The sequence below is a fragment of the Colius striatus genome, chromosome 13, assembly GCF_028858725.1.
Source record: "Colius striatus isolate bColStr4 chromosome 13, bColStr4.1.hap1, whole genome shotgun sequence".
In the NCBI taxonomy this organism is placed as follows: domain Eukaryota; kingdom Metazoa; phylum Chordata; class Aves; order Coliiformes; family Coliidae; genus Colius; species Colius striatus.
The window spans coordinates 1313934-1325643 of NC_084771.1; the positions used below are offsets into that span (position 1 = coordinate 1313934).

An 11710-nucleotide genomic window follows, 5' to 3' on the forward strand; every position below is an offset into this window, starting at 1 on the left:
TCTGAAAAGTTCCTTTGGCTGCCAGGGTTTTGCTTGTACAGTACTAACTTTATTTTGCAGTCTATTTACAGAGCTGGAACAGACAAACCACAACAGGGACGGGCAGCAATGGGCAATTGCTCTTCTCTCTCTTGCAGAGAGCAGCCGACGCATCTGGGAAACTATGGACAGACTGTGCAACTACGACAGACTGCACAACTATGGACAGACAGACGGCACAACTACGGACAGATAGACTGCACAACTATGGACAGAACGACGTGCCAGTGGCGCAGGGGCATGCAGAGGGCAGGTGTCAGCGACTCAGCCATTTGTACCTCCTGCCAATCAGCCTCAGCACTCTGTCCACTACACGTAGGGAGCCTGGAAGACAAAATCCCACAGAGAGAAAGTCAGCAGCACGGGCAGGCTGAGGACACCTCCACCCCTGCCACGGGAAGCAATCCAGCCGCCAGAAGCCTCCTGTGCTCCATCAACCAGTTCAGTTGGAACAGATTGGCCACAGATCCGAAGATCGGACCACTGGGAGCAACTCACACCCCCAGCATCTCTAGAGGAACATTGTAAGAACAGACAGAGCAACAGCGGGAACAATCAATGTCCTGATAAAGACAGTTTAATAAAGAAAAGCAAAGGCTGTGTGTGGCAGCAAAAGGAAACAACAAGATTTCCTTCTCTCCTCCCCCTCAGCCCCCAAGCTGCATCCTAGGCCTAGACCCAAGCTGCATGCCTCTTACCTTCAATGTAACAGACTTTGGAGCCACGGAGATGAGGGAGCGTTGAGATGGAAACTTTGGGCCCAGACTCTGTCCTCAAGGCTTTAGTAAAATTTCCTTTGCCAATCAAGCATCTCACCAAAGCCTTGATGAAAGGGACAAGAAAGCCAGAGTCAGGGAGAGAAATGTTCATCAAACAACACTGTTCTCTGGGGCTCCTTTTTCTAAATGCTGACACCCTTGTTGGTTGGTTGGTTGTTTTGTCCCTGGGATGGCACTGAGATGGTGTCAGACTGGAAGAAGCAGAAGATGGCTCGGTAGGGCAGGGCAGGAGGCACAAGCAGGACAGGGGCTGCTTACCTTCGGCATCTCTGTTTCCCTGACAACGACCTTGGACTGTGTGGATTTTCTTCTTAGGTGAGAGTTCAGGTGAGTCCCTGACTTCCACTCGAGAAACTCGGTGTCCACCGAGTCCACGTCAGGCACCGTTAAATCTGCAAGGCAGGCACCCGTGTCAGCATTCAGACAGCCCACACAATGCAGTCCCCAGACACCAGGCCAGGAGAAGAGATCCTTGTGTCGAGAGCTGACAGGGAGCACTTGCTACGCATCGCGTTGGGATGTTCCCGGATCGGGTCGCCCAGGATGTCAGAAAGGGTCAAGTCCCACCACACAGAGCCCACCGAAAGCTCCCTTTGCTCCCTGGGGAAAAAGCAGCCCAGCTCTGGGAATGCAAGAGCAGGAGGCCCGAGTTCAGCAGGCGTCCTTCACACACAGTGAGCCCTCGCCCAGCAGCAGAGACCAGACACTGCAACAAGTGCGAGCTGCCGGCTGAGCGAGAGCTCCGCCGATTCCCTGCCTCATCCAGCAGCACCTCAGCAACCTGCCTTACAGCCTCCTGCAAGCAGCAGCCCAGCAGCCCAGAGCAGCCCCCGGCGCCGACCAAAAGCCGCCCCGACGGAAGCGGCGGCCGTTCGTGTCGGTGCCCCAGCCCGGCCAGGTGCCGAGCGGCCCGGCACGGCCCCTACCTGCGGCGGCATCCGCGTCGCTGCCCGCCGCCGGCGGCCCCCGCTCAGGGGCAGCAGCGCCGGCCGCCTCCGGAGGGGCATCGGCCGGGGCGGCCGCAGCCGGGCAGAGCGCGGCGGGCACGTCCCGCGGGGCCCCCGGCAGCGCTTCCTCGCTGCGCACGCGGCGCTGCGCCCCACGGCGTCTGGCGCGGCCGGGAGCGGCCCCGCTCACAGCCCGGGGCTCTGCCCGCGGCGGCGGCGGCAGCGCGGCGGCGCTCTGGGCCCCGCTCGGCTCCGGCGGGGTCCCGCAACCGCTGCCGGCGGCGGCCGCTGCTCTGGCCGCTGCTCCGGGCGCTGCTCCGGCCGCCGCTCCGGCCGCCGCTCCGGGCGCCGCTCTGGGCGCTGCTCTGGCCGCTGCTCCGGGCGCTGCTCCGGCCGCTGCTCCGGCCGCTGCTCCGGGCGCCGCTCTGGGCGCTGATCCGGGCGCTGCTCTGGCCGCTGCTCCGGGTGCTGCTCCGGCCGCTGCTCCGGCCGCTGCTCCGGGCGCCGCTCTGGGCGCTGATCCGGGCGCTGCTCTGGCCGCTGCTCCGGGTGCTGCTCCGGCCGCTGCTCTGGCCGCTGCTCCGGGCGCCGCTCTGGGCGCTGATCCGGGCGCTGCTCTGGGCCGGCGCCTCAGCGGCAGCCCTGGCTGGGGCTCTGGGCGCGCGGCGAGCACAACGGACAAACCGGCAGGGCCGCGGGCTTCTGCTCTGGGCCGCGGTTCCTTCTCCGGCCCTGCTTTCTGCCGCGCTTCCTCAGCGGCTGTTGCTGGTTCGGCACCGTCCCTGGCCTGCGATTTTCGGGAACAGAGCCACCACCAGCCCAGCAGTGCCAGCGCTCCGGGCACGGCGTATGCCATCACCTTGCCGAAGCGCAGCGACATTGTGCACAGCTAGCAGGAGAAACAGGAGAAACAGAAAGCGTGTTCCAAGAGTCACGGGTAAAGGAACAGGAAGGCAAAAGCGTCAGAAATGCCTTGAGGTATTTCTAGGAGCAGTTTTGCAGCTGCTCCTGAACCTCACAGCTCTGCCCCACCACCTCTAGCCTCCACGCCCTCCTGTTTGGGCCCAAACCCTCCTTTGTAGCTGCCGGTGCCTCCTGTGGCCTCCTGTTTGGGCCACTATCACAATGAGCACAGTGCAGCACTAGCCACAGCCCCGGCCAGGCGAGACAGCGGCGAGAGCTCAGCCTAGAGATGGATCGTTACCTTTGGACAAGGCTGGAAGTTGAGGAGAAGTGGGCAGCAAACGAGAATCAGTTGGAAAGAAGCACAAATACAAGGAGCAAGAGAAGCAGCTGAGTCCTGCCGAGGGCAGCTCAGCCCAACTAGCTCTGGCTGTCGCGCTGTGGGGGTCTACAGCCCCTGGCCAGGTGAGGTCACAAACGCCGGGTGGGGTCTGGAACAGCCCCTTGTGACATCAGCAGCGCCCAACGTTCTCACGCTCCCCTGGTGACCACACGCAACACTCCCCCTCTTTGCCATGGCCTCTGGAATCATGACTGGCACTAATTCAGAAACTCAGCTTATCTTCACGGTAGAGCCTTGTTCACATGGCCAGGAACGGTCTGACCCTGAGCAGGGCTGCAGGGAGGAGGCAGCTGGGGTGCGAGGGTTCCGCTCCACAGTGGCTCCCTGGGCATCCAGCACGGAGGCTGGGACAGAGTGGGGACTCTGTGGGCACCTCCCGTGAGCTCCTGCAGAAGAAAGGAGCTGCATGGTACTGTGGAACGGATCAGCTGCGTGTTTGACACCCTGGGCCAGCAGCCTGTCATTGTGTGAAAAAATGCTGGGTTTGGGGTGAACTTTGCTCACGAGAATCTCATTCTAATACCAACCACAGCTCCATCCCAAAGCCACCCACCTCCCAGGTGCCACCAGCCCTCACTGAGCGTGTGCCCTGCAGCTTCTTGAAGAGCTCCAAGGAAGGAGCCTCCACACCCTCCCTGGGGAGCCTGGGCCAGGGCTCCCTCACTGAAACAAACAGTTTTCCCTTATGTTTCAATGGAACTGTTTGTATTCCAGCTTCATCCCATCACCCCTTGTCCTGGCACTGGAGACAACAGAAAGAAAGTGCTGCCCCAAGCTCCTGACACCCACCAGTGAGAGATTTGGAGCTATCAATGAGCTCCCCCCTCAGTCTCCTCTTCCCCAGCCTGAACAGCCCCAGGGCCCGCAGCCTTTCCTCACAAGGAAGATGCTCCAGTCCCCTGAGCATCTGGGTGGCCCTGCACTGGCCTCTCTGCAGCAGTTCCCTGTCCCTCTGCAGCTGGGGAGCCCACAACTGGGCACAGGACTCCAGCTGAGGCCTCAGCACATGTGGCAGAGCAGAGGGGGAGCAGAAGCTCCCTGGCTCTGCTGCCCACACTCTGCTGGATGCCCCCAGGCTGCCATTGGCTTCTTGCCCACGAGGCCACGTTGCTGCTCATGGGCAGTTTCTTATCACCCAGCACTCCCAGGTCTGTCTCCTGCTCTCCAGCAGGTCACCCCCAGCCTGGCCTGGTGCAGGGGGTTGTTCCTCCATGGCTGCAGGACTCTGCCCTTGGCATTGGCTCTGTCATTCAGCCAGCTCTCCATCCACCTCACTGTCCACTCATGCAAGCCTCACTGCCTGAGCTTTCTGATGAGGATGTTGTGGGAGACAGTGTCCAAAGCCTTGCTGAACTCAAGGCAGATGCTGCTCCCCTTTAACTAACCAGCCGATTTTATCCTCATAGAAGGCATCAGGTTGGTCAAATGGGATTTCCCCTTGGTGATCCATGTTGATGCCCCCTGGCAATCATTTGTTCCTTCATATGTTTAGTGGTGACATTCAGGATGAGTTGTTCCATCACCTTTCCAGGGATAGAGGTGAGGCTGACCAGCCTGTAATGCTTAAAGATCAACCAGCTCTCTCGGCACTTCTACCATCCAGGATCCTATCCCATGAGATCCCTCCAAGCAGGTCTTTGAAGAGAACAAAGTGGGCTCACCTGAAGTCCAGGGTCACAGTCCTTGTTGGTCCCTCGATCACCTGTGACAGGAAGTCATCACAAACAAACTGCAGGAACCTCCTGGACTGCGTGTGCTTGGCTGAGTGGCTTTGCCAGCAAATATCAGGGAGGGTGAAGTCCCCCATGAGGACCAGGGACTGTGATCGTGAGGCAGCTCTCAGCTGTTCGTAGAAGGCCTCATCCACTTCCCTCTCCTGATCAGGTGGCCTGTAGCAAAATATCAGCTGCCTTGCCCTGACCATTAATTTTCAGCCATATTGCACCCAATTCTCACCCAAACGCCTCAAGGGAATTAGGCTGTGTTCCTCTGAAAAGGGGTCACAGCCAACAGTCCATCTGAAGGGCCTCTGCAAGCAGAGGGCAAGGAGCAGCAGCAGCTGGAAGCCACTGTGCAGCTAAAGAGCAGCAACTTAATCACTGTCACGACTGGAGAGCACACACTACTGTACCCGTGGCCTGAACACGGGCTGGGGGTAGCTGACTGGCAGTCATTTCTAGCTGAGGCAATTTGCAGCCCAGGGCAGCTTCCTTCTGATCTCTCTGTGTTCCTCTTCTCTCTGGCAGACTAATCCTGCCTCCTCCCCATGCAGCCCCCTCAGGCCTCAGGCTGGTGCTGCTCGGCAGAGTGAGGGAGCTGTGAGGCTCTGGGCTGAGGGCTGAGCCTGCGCTGGCCATGCTGGCCAGGCCTGGAGCAGAGACTCCCCTGGAGACCAGGGCAGAGAGAAGGGTGAAACAGCTATTTCCCTGCAGCCCGTGCACAGCAACGTGTTGGAGCAGCTCTCCCCACTGCAGCCTGTGGAGAGCCCACGTTGGAGCACGTTCTCCTGAAGGTGGCTGTGGCCTGTGAGGCGAATCCAGGAAGGAGCAGGTTTCTCCTGAAGGCCTGCAGGCCATGGAGAGGGCTGGTGCTGGAGCAGAAGGGGGAGGAGAGAAGGGCAGCAGATGGGTGACTCCTAAATCTAGTCCTCGGTCTCTAACAGGGGACGCTGTGACCCTGAGCACAGGCAGGGAGAGCAACTTTCAGGATGCTCTTCCTCAGGCCTGTTCTCAACACCAGCTTTGGAGGGAGGGCTCAGAGCACAGGCTCTCTCCTGGGTAGATGCCATTTCAAGAGACAGAGGCTGTGAGCGAGCCAGCTCTGAGGAAGCCTTGGACACACTTCTCACCGGGCTCCAGCTGGGACAGAGCAGGTTCAGGCCTGAGCTGCAGGGAGAGGAATCCAAACGTCTCTAGAGGAACATTGTAAGCACAGACAGAGCAACAGCAGGAATGATCAATGTCCTGATAAAGACAGTTTAATAAAGAAAAGCAAAGGCTGTGTGTGGCAGCAAAGGGAAACAACGAGATTTCCTCCTCTCCTTCCCCTCAGCTCCTGCTGCCCAGCCGCTCTCTGGGAAGAGGGGCCTCAGATGCCCTGCAGGTGCTTTGGGAGACAAATGACTCCCAAACGCCGTCCCGCAGGCAGCAGCAGAGGCCAGGAATGGAGCAGCTCAGCACACTCAGAGGCCATGGGAAGGACACCTTGTAACTGGGCTGGTTGTTCCTGCTTTAAAGCAAACAGTTTTTCAGGTGGCCACGTTCAAGGCTCAGAAGGGCCAGAAGCGCTGCCACCACCGTCTCTGTCCTGCGGGTAACTTCTCCCGGAGAGACGTCAGGATGTAGATGGTCTGAGTTGCCAGGTGGGCCACTGAGGGTTCCTTGTCTCTTGTCAGGGGCTGGAGGGCTGCCAGAGAAAGAAGCAGAGCAGCCATGAACCCCCCCTGCCTGCAGAGACCCCCAGCAGTGCCCTCCAGGCTGTGCCCACTCACCCACCGCTTTCCCTTGCCAGGAGGAGCGGGTGAGACAAAGGGACCTGCTGGAAGCCGCTGCCCAGCAATGCCCTGTGCCCCTGGCATCCCTCTGCCCCTCCAGTGTTTCCCTGGAGCAGGGCCACGCTCTGTGCCCTGCCCCACCAGCCCCAGCCAGCACAGCACTGGCCCTACTCACCGTTGCAGGCATCCTGCAGCTTCTGGCGTCTCAGGGGCTTTGGGTGCTGCGCGGCAAGACCTGGGGACAGAGCGGCTGTCAGAGCTGCCACGGGCCCTGCACCCTCCTGCCCCTCAGCAGGGACGGCCCCAGGGAAGGGAGGGGAGTAGCTGGGGCTGTGGGACTGAGAGGCTGCCTCCAAGCCAGGCGTGTGGGCAGGGGGAAGGCAGGAAGGCACAGGGCCAGGCTGCCAGGAGAGGGGCCCCAGGGGCTGTGGCTCACCCAGGAACCTGATGGCCTCAGCTCGCACGGATGGTTGAGTGTCCTGTAGGTATGGCACGCTCCAGAGCAGGTACTTCTGTGCCCTGGTGCTGTCCTGCTGCAACTGGAGAGAGCACAAGGACATGGGCTGCTACAGACCCTCCCCAGCCATCTGCACCAATCCCTCCTAGCAGCACCCCCCTGCCCCCTGGCTATTCCCGTCCCCCAGCCAGGAGCCCTGTGGGGCTGAGGTGAGAGACACAGGCAGAGGGGGCCTGGGAGTGCTGAGCCACCTCTGTCCCTTTGCCAGGGCCCACGTGGGTCTCCTTCAGCACCCTGGGCTGGGGCGGGGAGAGAGAAGAGCCCTTGGCAGGTCAGTGCTGGAAGGAGGGCGCAGCTGTGGGCTGTGGGTCCGTGGGGCAGCCCTCCTGCAGCCCCCCGGGGCCGTGGGGGTTGTCCTCACCAAGCACTCTGCAATCTCGTCCGTCCGACTTGTCACAGCCACGTAGCTCAGCTTCCTCCACCCCAGGATGTCTGAGCAGGCCAGGAAGGTGACCATGGAGGCCTGCAGAAAAGCAGAGGCTGGAGATGGCACCAGAGCCCAGGGAAAGGGGGACTGGGCACCCTCCTCCTCCTTCCTGGGCAGGAAGGCAGCCAGGGGCCTGCTGCAGGGCACGAGGGAAGCTCTGCCCTGTCCCTGCTGCCTCAGGTAGTGGGACCCCAAGGTGACACACATTCCAAGGGGCTGACCGCCCCCAGCCCGAGCCCCCGTGCTGTCAGCAGACCCTTCCCCACACCACTGGGATGCTGTGACGTCTGTACCTTGGCCACGGCCACCTCCTCGTCACTCATGCCGAAGAGCAGTGGGATCAGGCTCTTCCGCACGTTCTTCTTTAGCTGATACTCGCTCTTCTTCTCCACCATGTGCAGCACGTCTCTGAAGAGCCTGATGGAGTCCTCTCGCAAGTGCCTACACTCCTGGGAGGGAGGAGGACAGGAGGACTTCAGCAACAGCCGCTCCCTTGCCCAGGCCAGCAGGGTCACTGGCGTGGCCGATGGGAAGGGAGAAGCTCCGGGGTCAGCTCCTCAAATGTGGGCCACATGTGCAGCCGCGGCTGAACAGCCCCAGGCCCGTGAAGGGCCAGCCAGGAGGAGCGAGGAGGGGAGCAGAGTCGTCCTCCCGCAGTGGCCATCGGTGGGGCTCAGGCTCCACAGCTCCTTACATCGTCAAAGCAGCGCAGGAGCTCCTCAGAGAGCCGCAGAGCGATGGGGCTGGCCTCGTGCATCTCCATGGCCCCCAACACATTCCTGAAGACAGCCAGGGCCTTCAGCCTGACGTCAGCGCTGGCATGCGGCATCATCTCCATCATGTCTGGCAGCAGCACCTGCATGCTTCTGGCCTGGATGAAACACACGGGCTGGTGTGTGTGAGGCACCGAGAGACCCCCCCCGAGCCGCAGTCACTTGACTACGCGCCGCTCACCATCCCGGGGTCCTGCGACAGGGTGACGAGGCCTCTGAGCACCAGCGAGAGCACCGGCGTGCTGGGCCGCCTCAGGAACCTCCAGGCTCTGTACATCTCCTCCAAGCCCTTTGCAGTCCTGCTCCCCTGGGACAGCAGCTGCAGGAGAGACGGCGGTGAGGGAGCAGCAGAGCCTCTGGCTCCCGGCCCTTCCCTCCCCAGCCCCGGCCCTTCCCCAGTCCCGGGGCTCCAGCCCGCAGAGGAGGCTGCAGGCACGGGGGCACCGACCCCTCGCTCACCGCCAAGGGATAGATGCAGGTGTACTCCAGGTCAGAGCCCAACGGCCCGCGCGGCCGCCGCTCCCGCAGCGCGCGCATCATCTCCCTCAGGGCAGCGTGCAAAGGGCCGGGCGCCGAGAAGATCACCTCCAGCATGGCCAGGACAGCGCTGCAGAGACAGAGCCTCTGTCAGCGGGGCTGCCGCAGCCACCGTGCCGTGCCCACCCGGCCTCGGCGCCGCCGGCCCGTGCTGCGGCCCTGCCCCGACACCTCCTGCGCTTGGGGTGCCCGGGGGCCCTGCTCAGGCAGGCGGGACGGGGCTGAGGGGCTGCTCCCCAAGGGCTGGGAAGGAGCAGGGTGCTGGGGCTCTGCCTCGGCCGGCTCTGGCCGACCCACTGGGGCTGGGACGTGGGGTGGGAGGGAGGGACCGAACACCCCGCTCCTCAGGAATGTCCTGCAGCTTGCCACGGCTCTGGCAGCCACCCAGCCCCTCTCTCTCCCCAGGGGGAACAAGCCCTCATGGCTCTCGGGGTCAGTACCTGTCGCACGCTGGAGAGATGCTCAGCAAGTTCCTGCCCACCTCCACGGGTCTCCTGTCGCTCAGCAGGAGAAGGAGCGAGTTCAGTATGTGCCGGGATATGTCTGTGTGCACACCCTCCATGGCTTCGTGGATGCACCTCATGATGGATGGCACCTGAAGGGAACACGTGGGAGGATGGTGGTGCCCACCGTCTGCCTCTCAAACCTCTGCCCTTCCCGTCCCTCTCTGCTGCCTCGAAATGGCCTCAGGTGCCCGAGAGAGCTGGGTCAGGGAGGGAAGAGGAGCAAGGCCTGGCAGGGCTCACGGGCAGGGCAATCCAGCCCCAGGGCACTTACATCCCACAGCCAGGAGTCCGGGTCACTCATGGCCATGTCCAGGATTTCCTTGCCCTTTTGCCTCACCCAGGCTTTGGATGCTGTTAAGGCCTCAATGGCCGTGAGGACGGTGTCTGTCCTATAAAAAGGCTGCAGGTTGTTCACAAGGTCCTGTGGGAGAGAGGGAGGAAGGAGGGAAGAGAGTCAGTTAGGAGCCGTCCTGGCCAGCACCCCCATGGTGCTGCTCGGCTGAGCGGCACGAGCAGCTCTGACAAGAGGTGCTGGGCAGTGCTGGCAGCAGCACCCAGGAAAGCTGGCAGCAGGGGCTGCAGCCTCTGCAGGATGGAGGATCCCCAGGGGGAGGGAGCAGGAAAGCTGGGATCACGGGCAGCGTGTGTTTGCCAGGCAGAGAAGCAGGGCTGGCTGGTGGCCAGGAGGTGTGCAGCTCTGCCTGGGACACTGCAGTGCCACCCTCAGACAGTCCCTGCTCGGGGACAGCAGCCGCCCTCTCCCCAGGGACGGTGAGGCCCTGCTAGGCCCGGCGACTCTGGGCCCCTCTGCTCACAGCAGCATCCTGACAGTGCCACGGACAGGAGACCCAGCGAGGCCAAAGCTCAGTACCTCAGTCACAAAGCTGATGCTGCTGCTGCTGCTGGAAGAAGGAGAGGCAGCACTCACAGAATCCTCTTCTGTCTGGAGCGCTTCATCCTCCTGATGCTCCTCTGGCAGCGCCTCGCCTACATGGCGTGTAGACAAGGGTCAGTGGGATTCATCAGCCTTGCCAACCACCTCCCCAAAGGGTGGAAAGAGCTGGACATTCGTCGTAGCTGAGCAGGGGGAGGCTGTGCTGCGGCCAGCTGCCAGCCCCGAGCAGCCCTGGCATTGCAGCCCCGCCGTGCCCCGTGCCCACGGGACGGCTGCTGCCAGCGAGCCACAGAAACGGGCTCCCGGCACAGAGCCGGCCGCGCTCGCTGGCCCCGGCCTGCCCAGCCCTCGGAGCCCCTCACTCACCCGTCTGCAGCACCTGCACCTCCGACACCTCGTAGGGCTTCGGCAGAGACCTGCTCTCCTGAGGAGCCCTGTCCTCCTCCCAGGCAGTCCTGGGGCGGATGGAGGGTCTCTCCTCAGTCCTTTGAGAAGACACATCCTCCTCCCAGGCAGTCCTGGGGCGGCTGGGGGGTCTCTGCTCCATGCTGTGAGGAGCCCGTTCCTCCTCCCTGGCTGTCCCAGGGCGGTCTCTGTGCTATCCTGCAGATGGAGGCACGTGTGGGGAAGAGGGGAGGGCAGCTGAAGGCAAACAAAGGCCCAGCAGCGTGGGGCTGCCGGGGGCGGCAGGCAAAGCCAGGAGCTGCGCTGGGGGTCTCCCGGGCAGCTCCCTGCTCCTGTCCTCTCCCGTCACCGCCTCGTCAGACACTGCAGGGCCACGGGCACCCTGGCTCTGGAAGTGTCGCCTTGTGACATGGGCCCGTTGTGACACGGCGCCGGGCGGGACGGGCCCCGTGTCCATGGCGACGGGGACCCGCGGGGGGACGAGTCCCTGTGCCAGGCCCTGCGCTGCTCTCTGGAACCTCCCCTGCGGCTCGGCTGGTGTCGGTCCCTTCCTGGGTCAGGTTCCTGCATCCGCCACGGCCCCTCTCTCGGTCAGGGCACTGTCAGCAAAAAAGACTGGCTCCTCTCCACAGCCACCCTTTAGGCATTTATCAGCATTGATAAGGTCCCCTCTCAGCCTTCTCCTGGCTGAACAGCCCCAGGGCCCGCAGCCTTTCCTCCTCAGAGAGATGTTTCATCCCCTCAGCATCTCGGTGGCCCTGCACTGGCCTCTCTGCACCAATTCTCTGTCTCTCTTCAACCGCAACCCCAGAAGTGGATGCAGGACTCTGCACGTGGCCTGTGACCTGCTTCTCTTCACAGCCCCCCTGCTGCCATGGGCCTTCTTGGCCAGGAGAGCACACTGCTGGCTCCTGTTTAGTTTGCTGCCCACCAGAATACACCCAATGCCAAACCTAATGGAAAAACCTCCAGATTCCGTGAAATACCTTTCAGCCCATGTCAAGGTCAAGAGAGCCCTTGGTCCAATTTGGAGAGCATGACTGGGAGATGATCTCTTGAGGGAAATAAAGCTTTTTAAATGGATGG

At 62.1% G+C, this 11710-nt stretch overlaps 1 protein-coding gene and 1 long non-coding RNA gene across 2 annotated transcripts; both read right to left on the reverse strand.

The window, feature by feature from the left end:
* Positions 1 to 276: 276 nt before the first annotated feature.
* LOC133626570 (uncharacterized) lies at positions 277 to 1112 on the reverse strand. Its single transcript, XR_009819639.1, has 3 exons — positions 1077 to 1112; positions 738 to 861; positions 277 to 363 (listed from the first exon to the last, which is right to left on the reverse strand). It is a non-coding gene; the product is annotated as an uncharacterized LOC133626570 (long non-coding RNA).
* Positions 1113 to 1237: 125 nt separating this feature from the next.
* On the reverse strand, positions 1238 to 2645 carry LOC133626633 (skin secretory protein xP2-like). The gene is made up of 2 exons (XM_062006976.1): positions 1745 to 2645; positions 1238 to 1440 (listed from the first exon to the last, which is right to left on the reverse strand). Exons 1-2 carry the CDS (start codon positions 2643 to 2645, stop codon positions 1238 to 1240), a joined length of 1104 nt encoding a protein of 367 aa, XP_061862960.1.
* Positions 2646 to 11710: the final 9065 nt, after the last annotated feature.

Excerpts from the sequence above, each read along its gene's own strand:
- LOC133626633 (XM_062006976.1), bottom strand. The coding sequence starts at position 2,645 with ATGTCGCTGCGCTTCGGCAAGGTGATGGCATACGCCGTGCCCGGAGCG. Across the intron at positions 1,441-1,744 it reads CGACGCGGATGCCGCCGCAG|AGCTGGGCTGCTTTTTCCCC; the intron begins GTAGGGGCCGTG and ends TTGCATTCCCAG.